At 50.9% G+C, this 26,668-nt stretch overlaps 1 protein-coding gene across 4 annotated transcripts in view; it reads left to right on the top strand.

Moving 5' to 3' along the window:
- Window positions 1-26,406, top strand: part of Gsg1l (GSG1 like) — a 195,533-nt gene extending 169,127 nt beyond the window's left edge. For all 4 annotated transcript variants that reach the window (XM_036207281.1, XM_036207275.1, XM_036207288.1 and 1 more), the window contains 2 exons: window positions 12,158-12,228; window positions 23,666-26,406. In XM_036207281.1, coding sequence (XP_036063174.1) covers window positions 12,158-12,228; window positions 23,666-23,763 — 169 coding nt within the window. In that variant the 3' untranslated portion in view covers window positions 23,764-26,406. The remainder of the gene's footprint in view (window positions 1-12,157; window positions 12,229-23,665) is intronic.
- The last annotated feature ends 262 nt before the right edge of the window (window positions 26,407-26,668 follow it).

Here is a 26,668-nt window from a genome sequence, read left to right as displayed (position 1 = left end):
ATTCTGAAGGCCAGGGCTTGACCTCAGTAGCCCAAAGACCCCATTCAAGACTGGAGCAAATGGTCTGACTGAGGTGATCTTGGATCTGGATAAGAGAGAGTATGAACTTCTGGATTCCGGGACATCAAATGTTTTGTGGGCATAATATTGCTTAGGACTAGGTTGGAGAGATGGCTCAGAGGTTAAGAGATTAAACTGATCCCCCAAAGGTCAGTTCCCAGCAACCACATTGTGGCTCACAACCATCTGAAATGAGATCTGGTGTGCAGGGACACATGCAGACAGAACACTATACATAATAAATAAACATACTTTTTTAAAAAAAAGATTGCTTAGGACTTATGTGATCAAATTATGGGGAAGTCAAAAAGGAACATGTGAGTGGTAGCTGTTTAGCCCTGGGCAGTTTCAACTGTGATCAGAAAGAAGAAGGCTGAGCCATGATGACTTCCTTCTTGGGCCCTGCAATGGTACTGTGTGAAAGGGTCCAGTAGTAGTGTTGGTGCTGATCACCAGAAGCTGGTGACTTCTCAAGGTCAAGGACAAAACCCAGTCACCTATGTCTTCAAAAGGGATCTGGGAACAATGTGGGTGGCAACAAATAATGGATGGGTGCCTAGATAGATAAGTGAATGGGTGGATGGATGGATGATAGCCGAATGCTTAGGTGGGTAGATTGGCAGTTGAATGATTAAAATCTGGATAAGTAGGTAAATGAATAGATGGTAGCAGATGGATGAATGGATGGATGGATGAGTATATGGACAGATAAGTGAATGAGTGGGTAGATAAGGAGCTGACATATGAGTAGATGGATGAATAGATAGGTAAGTATTGGATAGATACACAGGTGAATGGGAGGATGGATGGATAGATGGATAGGTAAGTTGTTGGATGAATAGATGGATAATTTAGTGATTGGATTATTAGGTGATCGGATGGATGGATGGATAATTAGGTAGGTGGATAGGCAATTAGGCAAATGGGAGATGAGTTATTTGGATAGATCTATGGAAGGAGTAATACATGGCATGATAGGTAGGCATGTGGGTGGAGGATGGATGTCAGGAATTTAAAAGCTAGAGACCCCATTATGCTGGGCTCCTCTTAACTGTTCTTCTGAAAGCCCTCAGAGCATCAGCTGGGGGAACCCTGGTATTTGGGGTATCCTCTATCCAGCCTCAGTTCAGTGGTTCTGAGTCTACCTTCTTCTTTCCTCTTATGTCCTAGCTCCATCCAAAGTCACTCCTGTGGGCTGGCTACTATCTAATGTCGTGTTGCCTGGCTTCAGCTGCTGGAATCTCTTCTGGGCCATGAAAGGCCCTGCCCTCACTACATGGCCAGGAAGCAGGCCTCACCTCATGGCCAGTGCTGCCCTCCTCTGTCCACCTCCTAGGCTGGCAGTGGCTGATAACAACACAGGCAAAGGCAGAGATACTCTGCCCCCCATCCTGGCCATGCAGGTCCATCCTGCCTGAGCTCCTCTGCTGTGGGAGTCTAAGAAGAGCAGATCTGGGCCTGGGGTCTCCACTCTCAGTGCTTTCCCTGGGTGCTTCTGTTTCCCCCAGTGCTGGGGGTGGAATCCAAGGTCTCATGTATGCTAACACCACTCTCCACTGACCTTCACCACAGCCCACACCACCTTCCCCTGAGTGTAGGCCTAGACAGAGCCAGCCAGCAATGGCTGTCTCACGTAGCTGTGCCAGGTCCTGTGTCTAGGCATCTAGCAGCATGCTTGTGACCTCCCAGTGAGCATTGTTTGCTTCATTTGATAGATGAGACTCAGAGATGTAAAGACACTTATTTAAAACCACACAGTAATGGAGGAAGTGGGCCAAGGTCTGTGCAGATCAAAGTTTAAACCTTTTCAGGCTGGCCACATCCCCAAGGATCAGGCCACTCAGTGGGAAGAAGCAGACTTCTTCAAACCCAGGCACCTGCTGTGTCCACACAGGTATTCTCAAACCATGGGCATGTCTGCCCAGTGCTCACAGACGTTGTGTGTGTCTGGGGGTGGGAGTGGGGCTCTTACTGCAGGTATGTGGGACTCTTTGTGACTCAGGAGTCAGCCTTCTCAAGTGAATGGTGCCTGGTGGAATGTCCAGGAGGCTGTCATCGGTGGTGGACAAAGGCCCGGGCCTCCCTCTGATAGGAGAGACTGCATCTAGCTTGCTCTCAGTGGAACCTGAGCCCTGATGGGAGCCCGCCCATGAGCACACTTTTCCTGATCTCTCCCTTCTTGTCCCCTTTCTCTTCCCCTTGTGTTTCTTGCAACCACCTTCTAGGTGAGCCCTGTACCCAGTCCTTTAGTGGGGGGAGGGGGTGAGATGAGGTAAAAAGCAATACTTTCCGTGGGTGGAGCTGGGTAGCCCCAGGGGAATGTCCTCAGGGTATGCAGAGGACCAGAGGGGGAAAGGGTGGGCAATGAGGCACTTTCAGGCAGAACATACATACCACATGGAGTGGAGGGCAGGCCCCTCTCTGATTATTCCAGACCTTTCCTCTGCCTCATGCTTTCTCCCATGGGTGCTCTGAGACTTCCTTATCCCCGAGCTTTGTACTCTGGTGCTCCATTTGGGGTGCACGTCAGCTCACCCCTCTTTCTGGTCTCTTCTCTGCATCTGTGCCCCACATACCTATGCTGGGGCGAGTATCACCTGGTGCCACTCACAGTACCTGAACCCCCAGAATTGTACCAGAAACCTAGTAGGAACTCATCGGTTGCTTTCCTGGTGATCCAGTGATCTTTGAGAAGTCTGGATGTTGCTTCCCTCTTGCTTGGCATTTAGCTTTAGCCTCATTGTCTGCAGACACAGTGTCCTGGTAGGGAGGAGGCTGTTCATTCCCAGCACGGTCAGGAGCTTGTCCCAGCCCAGGCATCAGTAGCCAGGACTGGAAGGGGGCAACGCTCAGTGCTTAGGGCTGAGGTGAATTGCCTGCAGCCCCCGGTGCCCCATTAACACTGTAACTGCTTGTCACACTTTGATATGATCCACCTGCGGATTGCACCTTGCATTGCTGAGGGAGCATCTCAGACCATGTGTACCTCACCCAGGCAGCAGCTTCTCATCAAAGCCACAGTTCCCGCAGCCCCAGATTGCTCAGGCCCACGATGAATGCTTCACAGCATATGTGCGGAATATCACTTTGCACATTCATAACTTAACATTATGCAGAGGTTCATCAAATTTGATTTCCCTTCCCTCCGAGGAGAGTGTTTCAGCTCTGCTGCTCTGTTCTATTTTCTTCCTTTTTTTTTTGTCCTGCTCTTTGCCTACAAGCAGCTCAGAGCATGTGGCTTTGTTGCTTGGCTTTCGCAGGGCAGGGGAGCAGAGAGCAGGACTGGAAGCCCCTCGGCAGAGAGACACACAGAAGGAGGAGCCATGGGAAGCAGAGGGTGTCATGGGCTGATTTGGTCCTTTACTTCTGTGTGACCTGGCTATAGGCACCAAACAACTCTGGGCTTGTGTCTTGTGCACATGAAGAAAGAATCCAGAGCGCTTGGCATCTGGGAATGATGATGTTTTTTTCCCTGTTGTATCCTGGGTCCAGGGCCTGGCATGCAAAGGCGCGCATGCATGTGTGTGTGTGTGTGTGTGTGTGTGTGTGTATGTGTGTGTGTGTGTGTGTGTGTGTGTGTGTATCCCTGTCCCTTCTCCTAATGGCCTTGTTGGACCTCCGAGTGCAGCAGCCCCCTGCGATGGAGGTAGGAAAGTGCTTCAGATGGATCACTGATGGATAACTTTGTCACAGCTCGACCTGACCCATACAACCTAAACACCCCCAAATGTGACTCCATTGATTCCCACTGCATCTCTAGGAGGTGTGGGTAAAAATGCCGTCCCCAGTCTACAGATGCCAAGTTGAGACACAGAGACATTCAGTGGTTTGTCCAAGGCCATGCAGCTGGCTAGTACCATCCCAGGCCACATAGTCACCATGGCATTTAATCTTGGGCCTGATGATGAATGTGTGGCAGGTACAGAGCAAAGAGGGGTGGTGAGAGGTCTCCAGGTGGAGGAGCCTCGGTGTGGGAGGCAGGCAGGTGCATGCAGGTTGGGAAGTGTGTGCATCTGGTAGGATGGCGGTCATTGCAGGGAGCTGGCTCTGCTACCCCCATTGCCATCATTAGGAGAGGAGCCTGTGTCCCACTCTATCTATTCTCCTGAGGTCTGGGGACAAGCTGCTGCCCTGGGCAGATGGGCTTGGGCTGTCCCTTCCTACTTTGTCCCCATTGCCATCCAGGTCCTTTTGGAATTTTCTCTGCAAGAGTCCTTTAAAAGTATGAGGGGCTGTTAGGTAGGTTCTGAATGGCTGGGGGCTTTGAAACATTGTGGGGCCTGTGTGTGTGTGCGCGTGTGCGTGCGCGTGCACGCACATGTTAACACATATCATTCTCACAGGAAGGAGCTGGTATGCCAGCAGGGGGGCTGATTCAGCCCCCTGATCACTGGTAGCTGGGAGTGGTGCATCCCAGGCCTGGGAAGCCTCTGGAATTCAGCAGTCCCACTAGCAGTCTGCTTGCTGTCCCCAAGGAGGGAGTCTTAATTGGCCTCCTGGGGAGTGGGTGGGAGCTGCTGGAGATGGGCAAATATTTGCAGATCAGGGTTCTCTTGAATACTTAAATGCTCCGATTTAGTTTAACAGCGTATGAGAGAAAATAAGACCCGTCGGGTTTGGACCCTGGAGAGAAGTCAGCCATGTTGAACAAGCACCCTGCCTCCCTGTGGGTGTAGTAGCCTGTGGGGGAGCAAGAAACCCAGAGCTCCCACTCGAGGTAGCCTCCTGCCGCCTGCTCCCCTCCCTCCTGATGACTCACAGCACGTGCTCGCTGCCTGTACATCAGCCTTTCCCTCTGAAGGAAGCTGGCTCTTGCTTCCCAGCCTGTCCCAGCACCTGGAGCCACAAGGGCTCTGCAATGCAAGTCTTGTTAATTAGAAGCAGGTCCGCTGGGGGTTCCCACAGCAAACGCCCTTCTAGCTTTGTGCCTGCATTGAGTCCTGAGTCCTTGTGGAATCAGACTTTGAATTGAATCTGCAATCTGGGCCTGGTGGCACAGATTGTAAGCTCAGATACTCCCGAGGGTGAATGTGGCAAGTTCAAAGCCTTCCTGGGCTACAGAGTAAGTTCAAGGGCAACTTAGTGAGACTCGGTCTAAAAAGAAGAATAAATACATTTTAAAAAGAGAGAGCTGGGTGTGATGACTGATGCCTTAGTCTAGTCCCAGCATTTGGGAGTCAGAGGCAGGCAGATCTCTATAAGTTCAAGGCCAGTCTGGTTTACATAGTGAGACCCTGTCTCAAAATATATATTTTTTCATATTTCACATATATATGTATACATGTGTACATATGTAGACATACACGTGTACACACACACACACACACACACACACACACACACACACGAAAAGAAATAGAATGACCCTACATTTCCTAGTCACGAGTACCCCCACCAAGTTGCTTCACCTCTGGTGACTCCCATTGTCTGGCTGGAAAGTGGATGTGTCCTACCTCCCAGGCTGGTCACTAGGTGACAGGAGCTGCAAATTGAATAGGAATATCTTCTCTGGCTCACTGCTCACTTCTGAGACCCCCCTCTGTGCAGGGGGAATAATACTCCCTCCTGTGGAAGAGGCATGTGATATCCTGCAAGCTGAGTGTTTTCTATTCCTATAACCAACCATCCTAGCAGAAGAGTAGGGTCTCCGAAGAGAGACACTGTGTCTCTCCTTTTACTGAGACAAGGGGCCCCCAAGGAATTGGAATTTCCTGGGAATCTCATGCTGAAGCCTGGTGCAGCCAAAGAGCAGCTTGTCCTCTAGGAGAGATTTCACAGGGCACTGAGGACTTATTAAGCACCTTGTGACCAGACCAGACCAGACCAGAGCCCAGACAATGATGGGTCAGTGATGGATGGACAGACCATACCTTGACCAGGACTGCTTAGTTATGCATACTTCTCATCCTCCATTTAAGCCAAACCTCATGCCAGGGCCTCAAAGATGGACATTTTTAGGATGTGTGTGGGTCACTGTTTTTCTGTGTTAGCTCCTCTTCCCAATGTGGCCACACTGAGTAAGTCTCCTTTCTCTGTGTCACATGGAGTAGAAACAGTTGCAAAAGCCCTTTCCCTGAAGCCAACTCTCACAGACTTCCCCAGATAGTCACAAAGCAAGTTTTGCCCTGCACAGCAGGGACATGCCTGGACACTGTCATTCCTGGGTGGTGCAGGGTACCTCTGCCTGCCCAGTGACCACACTTCTCAGCAGTCCCAGAGGGTATGCTGAGTCTGCCCCCACAACCACCACAGTCCCTTCTTCTGCATGCTCCCGGGACGCATGGAAGGCTCCTCTCCCGTTCTCACTTCCCACTCACGACACTACCCACACCAATCTGTCTCCCAGGCCCTCCACGACCCACTAAGACGCTCTCAGCAGCCAGTGCACACACTCTAGCATGGTTGTCCAGTCCTGGCTTCAGAGATCTGCTGCCCTGGTTCTGTAGCCCTTCCTTCAGCCAACCCCACTCAGCACTCCCCTCCTAATCTTCCTGATGTTTTGGGGGGAGCGGATTTCTACCCTTTCCATTTACAAGGTATTTGCATGTTTGAAATGCAGCACTGTGGCAAAGCTGACCACACACAAAGGTCAGACCAGAGCATGGACACTGGGTTCTGTCTTCTTCTTGTTTCCTACCCGCCTCACCTTTTGCCAGGCCAGGCTCAGCCCCCCTTTTCTCTCCTCAATGACACATGGCCAAGGACTCCCCCACATCTCAGGAGCCTACTCCTTGTTCCACTGTACTTCCTACTCTGGCTTCTTGAAGTTCCCTCCATCAGTGTGGCCAAACTCACTCACCCTACTTACTCTCCAAACCCAGTCCAGTTCGCTGGTCCCTCTGTCGTGGTTGCACGTGTCTTTCCGTAGGTGTCTCAGCTGCTGAAAGCCTGGAATAGTCAAGTTCTGGGTTGTTTTTTTTTTTTTTTTTTTTTTTTAAGTTATTTTAAAACAGAGTTTCTCTGTGTAGCCCTGGCTGCCTGGAACTCACTCTGTAGACCAGGCTCACCTCCAACTCAAAGAGATCCGCCTGCCTCTGCCTCCCGAGTGCTGGGGTTAAAGGTGCACCCCCACCACCTTGACCTGGAATAGTCAAGTTCTGATGAGACCCTGGTCCCACAGCTCTTCTTCACCCCAAGACAGTGAATTCACCCCACACTAGGTCTCTTAGTCACTGCTCTTTCTATTACTGTGAAGGCATCGCTTATAAAAGAAAGCATTTGATTGGGGCTTGCTTACAGTTTCAGGCTTAGTCCCTTCCTGCCATGGCCAGGAGCATGAGAGGAGCAGGGCACTAGAGCCGTGACCCAGAGCCACATCCTGAGCCACAGGCAGCAGACAGAGAGAGACACTGGGCCTGGTGTCAGCTTTGTGAATCTTCCAATCCCACCCCCAGTGACAACTTCCTCCAACAAGGCCACACCTCCTAATCCTCTGGTTCCTTCTCAAACAATTCCATTTGCTGGTGACTAAACCTCCACAGCCTCCCTTAACTACATGTCCCTTCTGCAGCTTCAGGGACCCATGGAAACTTATGGGAAGATACAGAATCTGGCAAACCATAAGTTTTAAATACTCCCCATCCCTGCAGCTCACTTTGCAGCCTGGAACTCTCTATATGGACCAGGTTATCTTAGACACACAGAGATCTACCTCCTGAGTGCTGGAATTAAAGACCTGGACCAAGTTTTAAATATGTCTTTTCTTTATGTCTTACTTCTTGTTGTTCTAAGTGATTTTATTTTAGCTAGGCACAAACACTTGGGGCAGGAAGATTGTGAGTTCAGGGTTAGCCTGGGCTATGTAGTGAGATTGTGTCTTGAAATAATAAAAGTTTTTAATGTTTTACTACCAGATCTTATTGTTAATCTCTCACTGTGCCTGATTTATGGATTAACTTTTTCCATGGGTGTGTACAGAGGGAAAACAGTCTATTGTAGGATTTGGCACAGCCCTGGCCTTCAGGACCCAGTGGGGTCTCAGGGTGCCTTGGTAGATTACTGGGGATACCTGTAGTTTACTCCTCCCACACCCCACCCTTGGTCACTCAGGCAAAGTTGAGTCACCTCACACTCACCTGGGTGAATCCAGGAACCCCCTCACCTGTTCCTGGCCAGTTTTTGACTCTGGAATCCATTCTCCCAGCAGCCATTGCTCTGCAGAACTCTGATGTGATCAGGACAACAGACCCACCTTTCCATCCAGAGCACTAGTGAGGCTTCCGGGGTCCTCAGGACACCATTGGAATATCCCATGTGTTCTGCCTGATTCTGTTCCTCCTCCAGTGTCTCTGTCCTGCTTGTACTCTGGGCATTCAAGCAGGAGCACATGATCATACCACAGGCACCCTGGCTTGATGACTGCCCGCTGTGCCCCTTCCCCGTGGGGGCACACCTCAGGATGGTGGAAGGGTCTTCCGCTACAAATCAGGAGGTCATCACACCGTCCTTGGGGCCTTGTGATGGAGACTTCAGCAGTGGGGTGGAGGATTCATGCTCCCATGGGACTAATGCTGGAGACTTCGTGTATTTCCAGGGAGTGGTTTCTGCTCTTGCCATTCACAAGGCGTCCGCAGGCCTCTTCGCAGAAGTGGAGACAAATTTAACCACCTCTAAAGACCAGGCCAGAGCGTGGACACTGTGGGGAACTGCTCTTTCCTGTTATATTCCAAATGATGCCGTCATGCAAAAGAAAGGGGGGACAGGGAGTAGAAAATAACATCCTTTAAAACCCATCTATTTCCCCCTTTCTTGCAACTGCCCTTTTGGTGGAATGTTACGGAATCTTAATTTACTATCCATGGGTCATTTATTTCTTTTATTCCTTTTAATTCTATCCTTCATTCCTTTCTAAATTGATCATTAAAAGTCAATGTGTTCTTTGTCCTCTGAGGCTGTCTCCCAGATCTGTGACTCTGAGTCTCGGCTCTGTCCTCCCATCTATCTTTGAGGAGGCTTTGATGGGACTTCCTAGGGACTCCTTGCAGGGCACTGCTCCAGGCTGGGTCATCTGAAATTGCTATTCCTGGGAGGAGTGTGACCTCAGGATTTAGGGATGATGCCCAGGAGACCGTAACACCCTCGAACCACTCCAAGGATAACATCATTGACACTGCTGGTCCACAGCAGCACTGGAAGGGAAGATAGAGCACAGGGTAGTCCTTAGGGTGGGAAACAATGGAGGAAGGGTGCGAGGAACATCTGGAAGCAACATCTGGAAGAAATGGCCACTTCCTGAACCCCTGAGCTTCTTCTAGGACCAACCAGCTGAGGAGAGAAAGTATTGGGGAGACTCCTGCACCACACCACAACTTCCCTTCTGCAGGTCCTACACTACAGGAAAGCCAGGAGACCCAGGCTTAGTAGATGTTCTGAGACCCAACTGGAATCTAACCCACAGTATGGGCTGCATGGAGCCTGTGAGAAAAACATAATCTAGCCCTGCACCCAAGACTGGCCTCTCAGAATCTGCATAATCATGTCTTCAGTTGACATCTGTGCCCTTTAAATTTGGGAAACATGGGGCTACGAAACAGAGCAGGTAGCTCCTCTCAGGATCCCAGAAGGTGATGTGGCCAGCAAGGGCCAGCAGACAGGCGGGGCTACGCAAAGTGTAACTTGTAGACCAGTGTTGTGTGCCAACATCTTCAGAGGGACCGCCCAGAAATCGCAGCCAGTGCAGGCTCTTCCAGCTGACGTAGCTGGGAAGTTCAAACCCATCTGGTGTGCATGCGCAGGGGTGACTCCATAAAGCCTTTCCCACAGAAAGGTCAGGACGCATGGAGAGTCAGATGGAGGCAGTGGCTGGAAACAGCTGGTCTAGGGTCAGGGAAAGGAAGCTGGCTTTGAGGATGGTGCTGATGGGACATTGTACAGAAGAGAACACGAGGGAGTTCTCATGTTCAAGCTGATGATGGGTCCCTGCTCATCCAGCCACATGAGAAGACTCAGCCCACAGAGGTCTTCTTCCTTTCAGAGAGCCAAATGTGGGTGTCCAGGGTACCTCTGTGGGGCCACCCTCCCCGGTGGCTCTTTCACTTTCTGGGTACGGCTCTTAGCTTGGCTATGACTGCCCTTGGGCCGAGGTAGAGCAGCTCAGTGGCTTCTGGGTCAGGAGGCTGCACTGCAACTGGGTCCACTGACCCTGGACCAGAGTCTTCTGCTTCCTTCAAAACGTGACTGTCAGGTCAGGCAAGGCAGAACAGGCCTGTCATCCCAGCACTCAGGAGGACCAAGGCAGGAGGACCTGAAGTTCAATACCAGGCTACATAAAGAGACCTTGTCTCAAAACAAAACAAACAAACAAACAAAAATCCCAAGAGTCTTGAGGCAACCAAGAGAGCTAACTAGGATGGAAGAAGAGCACACGGGCCAATGTGGCAAAGGAGCACCTCTCTGTCCCTGGAGTTTCACAGTGACATTGAGCATGCTGCCCCTGATGGGACTATGGCAAATTTGAGGGCAAGCCGTGATGGAAGTTCTGGACCTAGTGATGCATTTGTCCAGTGCCAGCTGCAGCCTTAAGCAACAGATAGTATGCACCTGCTCACCAGATGAGGGCTCAGAGAGGAACCAGAACAGGGTGGAGCCACAACCCAGGAGAACCTGAGGCCCAGGAGGGTGCATGCATCACCTCCAAGGTGCCCGGTCCCACCTGCCACCCATCAGAGTGTAGGTTCTACCAAGGCCCTGTCAGTGCTTCAAAGCCCCTTCTGGGTCTCTTGAGAGAGCTCCTGCCATCCTTTCAAAGGTGAACACAAAATAATGTATTTCCCAGGAAATTTCTACTCAAATCAAAGATGGGTCACCTCATGACATTCACAGTTGTTTTCAAACAAGAGCTTGGTGTCCCTTTGCGGGGAAGGGGGGAGGGAGGCAGGGAGCGTGTTGTGGCCAGAGGCAGCCAGAGTTGGAAGCCACTGTGTGGGGACAGCAGGGGCTTGGGGGCTGAAGTGACACTTGACCTGACAACCTGGAGCCAAGGCCTAGCCTGCTGGGCCTCAGCACCATGGTTTTCTACTTTGCTTTGCTTTCTCCCTCTCTTAACCTTCACTGACATGGTGTCTTGCTTTCAAACTCATGATCTCTCTGCCTCAGCCTCCGGTGTGGCCATTCTATAAAGGGCTGGTTTCCTCTCACAGAGTCAGTTCTGGAAGATTCTCCAGTGAAGTCCCATATGTGCAGGTGTTGCAGGGCTGCGGCAGAGCTTGCGCCTTGAAGGGGAGGGTTAAGCCCTGAGGTGGGTCTGGGTGAGGGCTTGACCACCCTTCTGCTGTCTTCTGGGGCTGAGTGTCTACTTCCAGCAGGAAAACACAGGGGCCAAGAGAGGCTTTGGACATCTGGAGACCTGGGACCCTGGGGTTGGGGGAACGGTGGAGCTCAGTCCATCAGTGACAAGGCGGTGTGCCCCTGTGTGTGAGACCTCGTTTTCCTTGTGTGTCTGCTGGGTGCAGTGGTTGTCATTGCTGTAATAGTCATAGCAACCACTCACACTGTGGCCTCCACTATGTTCATAATAGCAACCATGAATGCGCCTCTATAGTTGTTTCAAGAACTGAAGCCCAGGACCTGGCACTGTAGGAGAAAGGAAGGAGTGAGGGAGGAAACAGGGAGAGAGTGTGAGGCTAGCCCACATGGGGTTTAAAACTCCTCCTAATGGGTAACTTCCAGCAATAGCCAAGTTGAGACCCCCTGGCTTCAGCCAGGGGCTTACACAACCAACCTACTGTCAGGACTTTATTTTATTTATGTATGTGTGTAGTGTACCCCCTTCCTTCTTCATTCCCTCCCTCCCCCTTTCCTCTCCCCTCTCGTGTGTGTGTGTGTGTGTGTGTGTGTGTGTGTGTGTGTGTGTGTGTGTGCTTGCCCTGGCCATGTAGATGTTCGCCAATTGCTTTGTGTCTCAGTTGCCCCCTGAGTGCCTCAGTTTCTTATCCATCAATGGGAAAGTGGTACCTATCATCTCAGGGCCTGGATAAAGGTTTGTGGGCACAGATGGGAAGCTATGTTGAAAGTGGGCACTATGCTCCCCAGGACCTGGATACCTGAAGCTCTGCCTGCCTGCTCATTCCAGCTTTGGGATTTTCTTGTTTCTTTCCAGGATTGAGAAGGGAGATGTGAGTGAAGAGGAAGACTTCCGTCTTGCCTGCCGTCATGAGAGATACCCTACCCGTAAGTGCTTACTGGGTTGACAGGGAACTGGGACCCCTGCACAAGCATCCTTCCCTAGACACACACCACAGACTAAGCTGAGGCTGGCAGCCCCTGGCCTGGCTTGACTTCACCAGTAGCCTTTGAGATTAACCCTAGGCTGGATCTATGGAGGTAAGGAGGGGACAGATTTGCTTGGGGGCTTCGAGCACATTCATTTCATCTGCTTCCCTCTGATGGATATATTAGGAAGAATGCAGGGCAGCCATGAGAACAAGTGTCAGCTCCAGCCATCAAAGGGAGGCAGAACGGAGGGCTTTTCTCACATCAGAAAAGAAGGAGCTGCTGAAGATGGCAGGCGAGGCAGTTACATTTCAGTGAACCTATTTCCAGTGAGGATGGCAGGTGAGGCGGTTACTTCTCAGTGAGCTACTTTTCTCTGCCTGTTCCATCTCCATATCGGCGTTTTTCAGGCCTCTTCTCATGACCCTGCTGACCCCTAACTCCCATTGGCAGGAAGCTTAGCAGATGAGCAAATTAAACCTCAGAGAGATATCGTAACTTGCACCAGGTTACACAGCCTTGCTAGTCAGCATATACCTCCTAGATCTTTTAAGATACTCCAGAGGCTTCCATCTATACCTGAGTCACTATGCTTGAAGGCCAGGAGTGCTGGGAGCTGAGTCTGAAGCCCGAGTCCTCTACCCTCAGTGCTCTCCTTATTCACATCATCTGTCTCTATGTATCTATGTACCTGCCTGTCTATCTGTCTATCCATCTATCATCCATCTATCTGTCTATCTATCTATCTATCTATCTATCTATCTATCTATCCATCCATCCATCTATTTGTCTGTCTGTCCGTCCGTCCATCTATCATCTATCTATCTATCTATCTATCTATCTATCATCTATCTATCATCTATCTATCTATCTATCTATCATCTATCTACTATCTATCTATCTATCTATCTATCTCTCCTCTCTCTATCTATCTGTCTGTCTATCATCTATCTACTATCTATCTATCTACTATCTATCTATCTATCTATCTATCTATCTATCATCTATCTATCCATCTATCACCTCTCATCTATCGCTCCACCCATTATTTATCATCTGCCTTTTGTTGGATCCACTGTCTGCCTTGTTTGTTGGAGGTCTCTGTTGACCTTTCTACCTTTGTCTCTTGCCTCTCTCTCCATGCACATTCCTCTGCAGTGAGCTCAGGGTCAGATGTAGAGGATGGTGCTAACTGCAGGTAGGCCATCTTGGAGGCTGGGTGGTAAGGCCCTTTTTACTATGGGACATGGTAGTGGTCTGAATGTGGCGTCAGAGAAACAGGATTTGAGAACTTTTTGATGACATTGTCGGAGTGGCTCAGACTGGGTCTCTCTGGGATCAGACCCTGAAACACCACACAATCTCTTTCTCTCTTTTGCACATTCACACTCACACACTTACACACTCAACACTCACACATTTACACACTCACATGCATACTCACATGCTCACACACACACACACACACACCTCACACTCACAATGACAATAATGAGGCTGCATCCACAGAACTGCTTTGCTTAGGGGATCCAGACATCACAAGCTGGAATGGGGATGGGACTCAAAGAAGAGGCAACTCATTGGTTCTAGCATCAAGCATCAGGACAGTGACACGAACCTGGTAGTGCCTCAGCGGTGACAAGAGCTCTACCGATCATTGGAGGGGACTGCCAGAGTGTGGAACCATGAACTAGCTAGCTGCACTTAGCAGGTGTGCCCCCATGATCACACACGTTAGAGCAAGGGCAGGGAGAGAGGAGCCTCGGGGTTGCACAGAACTTCTGTAGGAGCCTTCAAAGCCAATGGAAGAGTATGGCCGGAAGACTCGAGGCTTTGCAGGTGTTGAGTCTGAGGGCTGTGGGGTGGGCATCCCTGAGGCAGAGGCTGGATGGAAGATCACAGGCCCCCAGCAGGGAGATGAACTAGAGAGCTAGCACTGAGGGACTACGAGATCATTTGTGGAGAAGGGTAGGTGCAGGGAGCTATGCACTAGGGCTCCAAGGAGTGAGTAGGGAAGGCTTTCTTTACCCTGCTTTCACAAGGAGAAAAGAGCTTCAGTGTCCAAGGATCTCTGTCCGGGTGTCCTCCATCAAGACAGTTAGCAGAGATGGCTGTGCTCCTGGGGCTTCTGGGGACCACCAAGTACAGAGGATGGGTACCCATGGCAAAGCAAGGAAGGAGTCAGCCTGAAGAGGCTGTTTCTATGATGTATGAAAGGCATTTACTTGTTCCTTTACTCATTCATTCATTACTCTCTTATTTATTCATTCACTCATTCATACACTACTCATGGGCTTCTGTGGGCTCCGGAAACAGAGACAAGACCAACTGTGGGACCTTAACAATTTTTTTTTTTTTTTTTTTTTTTTTTGGTGTTTTCGACACAAAGTTTCTCTGTGTAGTTTTGGTACCTGTACTGATCTCGCTCTGTAGACCAGGCTGGCCTCACACTCAGAGATCCACCTGGCTCTGCCTCCTGAATGCTGGGATTAAAGGCGTGCGCCACCACCGCTGCCCGGCTTCCTTAACAAGTTTTCACACCTGTAGGATAGCAAGACCCATACTGTTACTGCATAGTGTGGCAAGAGCCATGGTGGAGTGCCCGCTGATGTCACCCGTGCCGTCAGAGTATGGCATCTTATCTAGGGTACAGCACAGGGGCTACAGAGGATGAGGTTTCTCACTCACTAAATCAATTCAAATTCATAGTACACAGGATAAGAAATCCTAGGGAGGCTAAAAATAGCTCTAGCCAGGCATGGTAGTACATTCCTGTCATCCCAGTATTCACAAGCCAAGGCAGAAAGGTTCAAGGCCAGCCTAGATGGCATAGTGAGACCCTGTCTCAGCAAACCAAAAGACTGGGCTTATCCAACATCACATCATCAGGCCGTATCAGAGGCCATGCAGGCTCAGTAGTGTGGAGGAACTGTCTCTGTGGACCCGTCTCCCCAGGCTGGGTCCTGAGGATGGGGGCCCAGCAAGAGTAGAGTGCTAACAGACTAGAGAAGCAGCCAGTCCCCAGAACCTGGCCTCTTAGCGACTGTGGGGTTGCTGCCCAGAAAATATTTTGGAGCCGCCTGGGCGAGTTTTGCAATGTTTCCTTATGGAGCAGCTGCTCAGATCCTGCCGGGGACAGCTTGCGGCAGGAGGCTTGGGGGAGGAGGGTGTCAGGGAGCCACATTATTAACCACTTGCTGTGTGCGCTCTGCAAAGCTCCTGCCTGCTAGCTCTTCCAGAGGACAGAAGAAGGAAGAATTACCAGGCAACTTTGCTGAGCAGAGACCTCACTTCATCCAGTTTGTAATGAAACCCAGCCTGGCATGGAGACATTCTGCTTACTGTGGGCTCCGGCTCCTACCCCAAGGCCCCCACCTCATCACCTTCCTCTCTCCCTTCCCTCTTGCCACCTGAGGCAGCAGCTACACATGCTAAACCCATTCCCTTCTTGAGGCCTTGGGCAGATGATTCCTGAGCTCTCCTCTAAAGCTCTGTGTGGCTCACTTTGTCTCTTGGTCTGCGGACTAGTTTCCCAGGTGCTCTCCCATCCCACGCTCTTTTCTTCCCAGCATTTGTCCCTCTCTGACTTAACGTTTTATTATGAACGTGGCTCCCATTTCTTGCGTCTCTCCGAGAAACACCTTGTCTGTGTCTAGAGCCCAAGTGCCCCGATCGGTGAGTAGCATACAGTTGGTGCTCAGTCGCTGCCTCTGCACCTCTGCCTGTCTCCCACCATTTCCTCTCGGAGCAGCTAATCTAACAAGAAGAGTTATATAAACTTTCTTTGCATTCTCCTAACTACTGCCAAAGTTGCTGCTTTTCCCTCGGTCCTTCCATGATACAGATTCCGCCATTTTTTTCGCTGCCCGGCAGAGGCTGACTTTGAAACCCGCCTTTGGGGCTTTGCAGTGCCACCAGCTAGCTCAGGAGCACATCAGGCATGACACTGGATGGAAACGATGCTGCCATCGGATCTGGGCATCTGCATCGTCCTCTGGGGCGATTGGGGTTTGCAGCTCATGGCTCCTGTCAAGTCCGATGCCTGGGACAAGCTTTTGACTTGCCAGGTGTGTCTGTAAGGCAGGGCTCTGCAAGAGATGGTTGCTATCTGAGCATGGAGGCAGCTTGTGGGAACTCTGTCTAGATGGGTTTCAGTTACACCTGCCCTCAGAACAGCAGAGCGAATTTTAAGGAAGACTTTTTGTGGGCCCAGAGCAACTTGGCATTTTGATTAGATCAAAATCAAATTCAATAGAACACTTCCAGAGTCGCTTCCATTATTAAAATGGAAGCAGACCAGATCATATTTTCAAAATAAATATCAAGGCCAAGTTGCTGGGCACAGACGGGCAGGCAGCCTGAGGACATCTGAGACCCTGCCATTGGGAAGTCAGCGGTCCCAGCTGGTATCACGCTGGGGTGGAGAGCTGAATGAAGAGTGTTCTGGGTTCGAGCTGGGGTTTTGCATTTTGTTTTGAGACAGAACCTCACGATGTAGCCCAGGCTGGCCTCAAATTAGCGACATTCCTGCCTCCACTACCTGGCCTGGGATGACAGGTGTGTGGGTGTGCTCCCTCATAAGCCTTCCCTGTGCGCTGGGGCCCACTGTCACAGACCCAGTTCAGAGTGGTTTTGTTGGCAGCCACCTGCCTTGGTCACAAGCTGTTGCTTCTAGGACCAATCTCCTTCACCCATCTTCATGAGACATGAGCCTGAACTCATCTCCCGAGCTTGGGACCCAGGCCCTTCCCTGGGTCCTTCCATGGTGCAGCCCTCCCTGGGAGCCCCTTCCCTCTTGCCTGTTGCTCATGCCCTCTCTCTGGTCCCCTTGCTAACTTGCTCATTTCCACTCTGACCCCACCAGAGTGTGGATATTGCCAGCACAGGACTCCGTTGCTGTACCCACAGTGGTAGTGCACTGTATGCACACAGTAGGTCTTTCCTGCAACTCTGGTAGTGACTTAGCTTCCTTGGCCGTCCCTGCGAAGTCAGAAGCATTCTGTCTTGCAACAAAGGAACTTGGCTCTAGGGACTGTCACTTGGCCCAAGTCACAGGCCTGACCAATTCTAAACTCTATCCAATGCTGATGCTTTTCTATTTGTCTGGTTTTTGGTCCGAGGCAATAGTATTCTAGTCATGCCTGCTGCTAAGAAGCTCTTTGGGACTCCTATTAAAACACAGGTTGCTGCAGGGCAGGATAGCCCATGCCTGTAACCAAGTATAGCTAAGGCAGGAGGTTTACAAGTTTGAGGCCAGTCTGGGTGACATAGTATTTCACTATGTCTCAGAAGCCAAGCAAACAGAACAATCTATACATTTCCCTGGAGAGTCCATTCCTTGGTTTGAGATGTGTGGGATCCATGCTTGTAAAGCATGATATGTCTTATGACAGACTCTTGAAACCTTAGAGATGGGATGAGTGGGCCTAGCACCCCTTCTCTCTGTTGCTGTGTGTTGTTTGACTTCCCCCAATGACGAGATGGCAGGGCACTCACACCTTCTAAAAGCTTCCCAGCCTGCCAAGAATCCATTTTCCACCTTGTTACTTCTGCCTGAAATGATCTGTCCCTGCCCTCCAACAGGGCAGTAAACAAACTTCAGTGGAATCTGGAGCTCTTGTAAAATCCAGTCGCAGTGTCTGGGAATGTCCATGACTACCCAGTGTCCCCTCATTGAGAGCTGTGCATCTCTCCACGTGCTACCATCTGGTGCTGTGAGAGCGGAAGGGAGGACATGTTAGGTTTCCATTTCTGAGACAAAACGCCTTACAGATACAGCCTAAAGGAGGAAGGCTGATCTGGCTCATGGTTTCTGAGGTGTCAATCCATGTTCGCTTGGCTCTGTTGCTGTGAGCCTGGGTGAGGCAGGACATCATGGTAGACCAGCACAGGGCAGAAAAGTTCCTTTCCGTGGCCAGAAGCGCCAACAATGGCTCACCCCAGTGACCCACTTTCTTCAAGAGGCTCCACCTTCCCCAGGTTTACCCTTCCCAATAGTCTATGCAGACTTTTAATTCATCAGTGAATTAACTGGATGCATTAGGTCAGAGCCCTGGTAAGCTAATGGTCCTGGAAACACACCCACAGGCACCCTGATCTCCAAGGCATCTCTCAGTCCAGTGCATGACAATCAAGAGTTCATGGTGCTTATGAGTCCAGGGTTTAGGTGAGACTGCTCAAGTTCAAACCCCAGTGCTGACACCCTGGACAAACTCCTTCCTCCAGGGGAGCCTTGGTCCTTCAGCTATGGATGGATGGGTACAGCAACAGGCAGTACCTGCCTTACAGGGTGCAGATCATAAGAGCTGGTTCCAGATGACAGGGACAGCTGTGGTAGGGCTACTGTCATCTCTCATACCCATGCCTGTCTCTGTCCCCTCCCTGTGAGCATCTAGAAGGCAGGGAGTGGTTCCCATAGGTGTGACTCAGCAGCCTGTCTGACTGGGACATGCTTCATAAAAGACCCAAATAGACTCAGCCTGATCTCAGAGACCAGGGTCAGTGATGTTCAGAGGCACAGGGCCCCAGGCAAAGCAGGACGAACACCCTTCACAGACCACGGCCCCTCCCTCTCACATGGGTCCACGTAAGCCTGTTCTTTGTCCTGAACCTTATTCATTCAACAGACCTGTACCATCAGCATGGGGCCTGTGGCTGGAAGGCCACTCTGCATACCTGCAGAGCTGGCCTTTGTCCTGCTGTGACACACAGCCTAAAAGAAGAGACAAGAAGGAAATGGGGACCGATATTGTCAATGCCATAGTGTATCTGAAGCCCCTCACGGTAGAAGTATATGGAGAGTTAGGGGCCACACTGATGCTGGGTCATTTAGAGCATGACAGTGTCTCTGGCTGCTGGGCCACCAAATTCCTTAATGCCTTAGTTCCTTTCTCCATCACCCCCTATATATAGAAATACAGAATATATTCTGTCTCTCTCTCTATCTTTCCATCTTTCTTTTTCCTTTATAAGGATCTCATGTAGCCTGGGATGCCTCAAACTCTCTATGCAGCCAGGGATGTCCTTGAACTTCTGATCCTCCTGCTTCTACCTCCAGAGAGATGGAATTATAGATGTGTGTCGCCATAGGAAGTGGACAAGGTGTTGGGGATTGAACTCAGCAAGCAGTCTGCCAACTGAGCCACATCCTCAGCCGTGCTGGGGGCTGATGTTAGTTTGAGGTACCAGAGACTACAGTGGGGACTTGAGTCCTAGAAGGTGGGTTTCAGAACCATGGACAGTGAGTGTTGCACACGGTAACACACACACACACACACACACACACACACACACACACACACACACACACACAGCGGCCTGCCTCCCAAAGGCTCCAGGTCCTCCACTAATTCAGGCAACTGAGATCCACTATATCAACCACTCACCCACCTTTGCAGTCTCCTACCCTCCTTTTACCAGTTACAAAGTGATTCTGGGCAAGTCAGCTCCCTTCTGAGCACCCCAATTTTTCCTTGAACACATTTACAGCAGCATTGACATTCTTGGTCTTGAAGGGTCTCCCACCCTGATGAACCCATTCTGTAATAGCGGGTGTAGGCTAATCCCTTGAACAGTTGCTGGGGCAGGCCAATAGACCTTTGTGCCCTCAGGAAAGATAAAAACAGGATGTGGCACAGAGGGATTGTGTGCTTAGGCTGGAGCAGGTCAGATGATGTGGGTGTTCATGCTCTGATATCACTTTAAAAGAAAGGGTCTGGGTGTGATGGAACAGGCTTTTAACCCAATACACAGGAGGTTGAGGCAGGAGGATCATAAGGTTGAAGCTAGCCTGTCAACACAGTGAGACCCTGTCTCAGAAACAAATAAACACTAACAAAGAAAATAGAAAGTAATGAATATCATGCTTCCAGAGCCTTGTACACATCAAAGGCTCTGTTAAGCTTAGGGTGGGGTTAGGGTCTAAGGGGAAATTAAAACTCCATGCTACCAACCCTCCCAGGGGGGCCTAAGCCAATTTCTTTCCAACTATGAACCTATGTTTCCCCATCCTATTGAATAATTGAGCTTTGTTATCTGCACACCGTCCAGAGACCAGGTACTGAAGGGCTTCAGCACAGGGGCCCTCTGGGCCTTCTCACTCTCTGTCTCTTCCCATGTCTATCTGCTCAGGCTCAGAGAGGTGAAGCTGCCTGTCAAAAGCCACACAGCTTTTCAAATGTGCTTGGGGAGCCGGGGTGGCGGTGGAGCACACCTTTGATCCCAGCACTCGGGAGGCAGAGGCAGGTGGATCTCTGTGAGTTCACCGGATGTCAGTCTGGAACTGGTGAGCTCCAGGCTCTGGACTCACCAGATGTCAGTCTGGAACTGGTGAGCTCCAGGCTCTGTGAAAGACTGTCTCAAAAAGTGGTACAAAGAGTAAGTGAGGCAAGATGCATGACACTAAAGTCTGGCATCCACAAAAATGAGAGTGAATGCATGTGCACCCACACATAAACACAACACACACATATATACACATTCACACACACACACACACACACACACACACACACACACACACACACTCGATCATGTGTACCCACACATTAACTCACACATGCACACATGCACATTCAGGCTTGTACACCCACCTACACATGCACCCCCTCTACCTGTGAATACACATGCATATGTACCCTCACACAGCACACACGATTGAGCATGTACACACACACATGCATGAACATTTGAATATGTGCACCTACAACTAAACATGCGCACACATACACACATGTCATATAACAAGTCTGATAGAGTATGGATTTGAACCTTTGACCATCAGACCTAAGTATAGTTTTACCCCCTTAGCCTGCATCAGAGGAGGGGCTGGACAGAGGGCTGCTATATCTTATACACATATGTCAGCTAGCATGGTGGAGGAGGGAACCCCCAAGCTTAGAAGCCCCACCCCCTTCTTAGCTTCATTTCTTAAGAAAATGTCAGCTTAGGGCTTGTTTGGACCAGGCCAAAGGCCAGCAGGTTATGGGCTCCCATCTGGGCATATAGATGGCCCCACCCCAGGTAAGATGCACTGAAGGGCAGGGATAGGGGTGGGAGCAGGAGTAGGGGGGGGGGCCTTCAGCCAGGGGCCCTTCAGTGTTTCCCAGGAGAGAGAGTACAGGAAATATGGGATGTGGGTGTGGGATAGAGTGTCCAGTGATGCACCAGAGGGCGTTTCCAGCTGGAGGACAGGGTATGGGAAACCACAGGACAAAAACAGGCTGTAAAACAGCCAGGCAGCACAGGCAGCTCCCCCCTGGGTCAAGTCAGGCTTTGGGGCCCGTAGTATCACTGAAAATATTTTAAACATGTTAATTGTCATCATTTAAAGACAGATAGTTTTATTTTTGAAATCAGAAATTTCAGTGTCTCCAAACCTTCTGGAAGATCTGAACCCAGATCTCCTGTGGTGATATTGGCTGGGGTACAGCAGCTTCTATCCCCATCACCCACTTGTGACAAGGGCTTGGGTCTAGAAGCAGAGCTGAGCTGGGATTCCCAAATCCCAGCAAAGGCCTTCTGGCTGATGATGCCCTCAAGTAAGGGACCAGAAAAGAAGGAGAGAAGGGAGGTGGGGAGGGCTTTTCAGGGCTGGGGAGACCTAATGCCAATGGGTCTGGGCCCTGAGCACCTCTTGGAAGGTGAGAGAATGAGGGGACCCCCAGTCCACGGTGGGGTGACCACATAGAGCGAGGGGTCAGAAAGCCTCATTTTATCTCTAGGAGTGAGGTGGGTTTGGCCTGCTCTTCCTTAAAAACCACACAACCACTCCAGCGTTCCTGTTTGCCTTTCTGCCTGCTGGCTTCCGTGAGAGCCACTACAGTCATTTCTAAATACTCATTGAGAAGAACAGTCCAGCCTTTTTATGCACCAAATATTTGCTTCTCATTGAAAGAAAGAGAGGAAAAACAAACAAACAAACAAACAACCCAAACACCTTTTGTTGGCAACAAGTGCATCCAAAGACGGCAACTGTTTTGGTAGCTGGGGCCCAAACAAATGTTCCTCCCCCAAGGCCAAATGATTCCAGAATGTTTGCAAAATGTTTTTCACTCCTTTAAAAATACAGCAGAATGTACAAAACACTAACATTAGGGAATATTAAAAACAGAAGGGCAGGAAAGCCAAAAGAACAAAATGACAACCTCCTTGTGCGCCTCCCAACTTCTGCATCTAGACAGCAGCTCTGAAGGGCCAGGGCCATGGGTGGAGGAGCAGTGAGCTCTCTGTCCTGAGAGGTATGCAAGTATCAGAGGTATGCAAGTATCTGCCCAGAATCGCATCCTGATGGGTTCTCTACAAGAGCCGTCTGACCCTGAAGGATGCCTGGGTGTGCTGGAGCTTTGGGTGGAAAGCACAGTGATTCCTGATGGAGATGGCTGGAATCAGGGAGCACTGACCTGCCTAGCTCCATATGGCTGCCTAACTGACACAGCTGCTGGTCTGTGGTGGGTCTCTGCCCCATCTTAGATAATATGGGGACAGCATGTTGGTCTGACAGGCAGGGGAGGATGTCAGGGCAGGCTTCCTATAAGGAACCAGTTTGAGCTTAGTCTGGAGGACTCCACTGGACAGCAGGTGCTGGGTCACTCCTCAATGAGAGACAGGGATGGCTTGGGCATATCAGAGAAACTTTGAAGAGGCCCCTGAGGGAAGATGTGGGTAGGTCCAAGAACTAATCTAGCACAGGGGAGAGCGTAGGATGAGGAGGGGCCTTATGTCCTTCGGCTTGCCAGGTCTCTAAAAGCAGAGCAGTGGTGGGTGTTAGGTGGGGACAGTATACTTGGGGTCAACTTGGGCTGATGCATGGATGGGTGGGTGGATAGATGGATGGAAGGATGGATGGATGGGTGGATGGGTGGGTGGGTGGTAAATGAGGAGGGAGGACTCAGTGAATCTGCTGGGTTGAAGGGAAGGTTGAAGGAAGTGACTAGATGGTAGGGGTGGGAGGTCATTCTGATATGCACTGTTGAGCGTATGGACAGACACACGTGGGTAAGGCAGACAAGATGGTAGACTGTTGATGGGTGTGCTGGTGAGTGCAAGGGTTAGAGCCTCAATGTCTAGATTACAGGCAGATGTAGGTGTGGAGAGAGGGCTGGTAGGTATATGGTGGAGTGAAAGAGGCTGCAGGGGGCTGGTGAGTGGCAGGGGTGTGTGTGGGTTTGGGTGGGCGGGCTGAGTGTGAATGGGCTGATGGGACACTGCCGGGTTGATTGGTGACTGGCAGCTAGCACTGGCTGGGGTTCCGTGTGCTGGTGAGTCAGTGGATGGTGGTGGACAGTGCAGGGTGGTGGGTTGACAGGAGCAGATGGACGCTGGGGCTGGTCCAGAGGTCAGCGTGGTACAGATGGAAGCAGGCCACTGTCAGCAACTTCTGCCTTGTCTCTTGCAGGGCACCAGCCACACATGGGAGACTCCTGGCCACGGAGCTCAGCTCATGAGGCGGCAGAGCTAAACCGTCAGTGCTGGGTCCTGGGGCACTGGGTGTGATGTGACCCCAGCCAGCCCCTGCCTTCCTGCCATCACTGGCACCACCCTTCCCACAGGACATGGAAGCCTGGTCTGTGTGCTGTGGACTCAGCTCTCCTGTCACGGAGACACCAGGCCTAGACTGCCACCGCTGCCTGGGTCTTAGGGCCCCAGAGACAGGTCAGGCAGGCCTGAGGGACTGTCCAGGCTGCACAGAGACTTGGAGACAGCAGCCACCACCACACTTAGAGCCCCACGCAGTTGGGAAGTCAGGAAAGACATGGGCATTGACCATTGAATGCTGGATACCCACAGTCAGACACAAAGCCAAGCAGGTGCCCAAAGAGGCAGGGTCCTGTGGGGACGGGGAGCAGGGTTTATTGAAGGGGAGGCAGTGGCTGCCTCTGTGGGGCATCGTACAGCAGACACACAGCAGGGGCTCAATAAATGCTTGTTGAACCTGTTCTCTTGCTATGTGTGGGCTGGCTTCCCCATCATTATCCTGCCCTGGAAGTGTGAGGCCTGGCTACCAAGGTCAGGGGCAATCATCCATCAATGAGCTAGAGTCCAGTCTGGCCTGGGGGAGGTCAGGATGGAGGCAGGTGGGCAGAGCTGCCAGGGTCTCGAGCATAGCAGGAGGAACAGACTAGGAGCTGAAGGAAGCAATGTGTGGGGAACCTCAGCAATGTGACACCACCCTGACCCTGGGGACCCTTTACCCTGTGTCTAGGGCCACTTGACATAAAACTTCTGACTCAGCTGCCTGGGGAAAAAGAATTTCTGTCTTGACCATGAGAGCTTGGGGTCCAGAGAAGGAAGTTTCTTGCTTGAGATTAGAGCTGACATGTGGGAGAGTAAATGTAAACCAAACTCGCTCCTGGTTAAATCTCCTGAGGCCTCATCCTGCCCTGAAGGATTTCCAGAGATTGGCAGAGCAAGGCAGAATGTGGTCTTCTTCATTCATCCACCTGTTACCCATCTACCCACCACCCATCCATTTAGCCAGCATTCACTCACCATCATCTACCCACCCACCCACTCATCTATCCACCCACTCATCCATACATGATCCATCTGGTCACCCATCATCCATCTATCATTTACTCACCACCCATCCATGGATTATAATAATCCATTTAGCCAACACCCATCCTATCCACCATACATTCAGGATTCATCCATTTACTCATTCATCCATTTAGTAGCATGCATCTACTCATCACCTATCCAACCATCCATCCTACTCACCCATCCAGCATCCATCCATCAGTCCACCTATCCATTAACCATGAATACATCATCCATATATCTGTCTTCAATTATCCATTCACCCATGATTCAGCTATCCATTATCCATCATTGCCATTTCTCTCGTCAATTATCCACCAATTTGTTGGCCATCTTCATCATCTAGCTATCCATCCATCCATCCGTCTGCAAACAGGTGGCTTCTATTGTGCCCCTACTGTGTGCCACACACTGTGAGATGGGACACTGAAGCAGACAAGTGATAAATGGGAGATGACAGTTCAGTGCATGCATGCTTAGTGTGGTACCTGCCCTGGAGGCAGACTGCCTAGCATCAGGTCTGGTCTCCTCGGCCCCTGTGGCCTTATCCTGCAGATGGGAGTCTCACTGTATCTACCTCTTACAGCTGCTGGAGGGTGACACAGACTGGTGCCTGTGAGCATAGAGGGGCAGAGTCTGGATCATGGGAAGCACTCTGCCATGATGTCAACAAGGGGAGTTGGGGCCATGGGGCTGAGGCAGTGCCTGTTGGAGACCACCTGGAGGGTAGGTGATCAAGGAAATGACACCCAAGCCATCTTGCTGGTGTCAGGGTGTGGAGGGGAGAGCAGGGCATGGGAGGGCTTTCAAGTGGTCCAGATGACTAGTGTGAAGGGAAAGGGGGGCTGTGAGGGTGGAACTGCACTGGAGAGAGGACGCAAAGCTTCACAAGGGACCCTGGGACAGCTGGCTGCTCTGTGCAGAGTGGGACTGGCCAAGATGTGTAGTCTAGGACGTCACCCCAGCTCTGGCCTAGAGCGGATGACCAAGGCAGGATTCCCGTGTCCTTGCAGGGCCGAGTGAGAGGAGAGTGCTGTGGCTGAGGAAAGGGCTTGTGGAGAGTCAGGTGGCCAACTCAGGGGCCAAGAGGAGGGTGATGCAGGAAAAAGGGACTTGAGCTTCAGGTCTCTGTCCTGGGTCAGGCTGGCACCTGGGGGCAAAGGGTGGACCCCACACTTCTGTGTACATGCATGCCTGTGCTCAGGTTCTCTGAGAGCCCCTCTCTTCCACTTTGCATTCACACAGTTGGTATGGGGGGCTGTGGAGGAGACGGAGTTGGCCAGGGCAGACTCCTACACAGTTATGAAGGCCCCAGAAGGCCAGCACAGGGGCTTTGGCATTGTGCAAGAGAGAACCACTGTGATGGGTCCTGGGCAAGGTCTGGAATCTGGGCCCACCACCAAGGAGGCCCAGGAAATGATTTTAGTTGCAAATCTGTCATCTATTTTAATAGCTGTGTTTATGTAAGTGTGTATTAGAAAACTGTGCGGGCGTGTCCATACACGTGTCAAGCATTGCAGATTAGAATGAACCACAATAGGCATTTCAGTAAAAAAAAAAAAAAAGTTGGCTTAAAGAAAAATAGTAAATAAATAATCATGCAAGTGGTCTGTGATCATGTGGGTGACTGGAATGGGGGCTATCGTCAGGAGGGAAGGGAGGGAGGATGAACATGGGGCCATGAGGCTTCAGGTCCTTCTGCGGCTGGAACCCAGCTGTCTTCCAGTACAGCAGGAAGGCTGCTGGTTGGGTAAAAGGAGGCCGCAGTTCCAGGTTAGTGATGTCTTGGGTCTCACAGTCACCTTCTTAAGGGCTGTCTTCCTGCTGGGAGTAAACACCACTGTGTGTCCCTCCTGGA

The sequence above is a fragment of the Onychomys torridus genome, chromosome 1 (genome assembly GCF_903995425.1).
Source record: "Onychomys torridus chromosome 1, mOncTor1.1, whole genome shotgun sequence".
Taxonomy (NCBI): domain Eukaryota; kingdom Metazoa; phylum Chordata; class Mammalia; order Rodentia; family Cricetidae; genus Onychomys; species Onychomys torridus.
The sequence above is the reverse complement of the archived record's forward strand: the minus strand, read 5'-3'. Positions and strand labels throughout refer to the sequence as shown.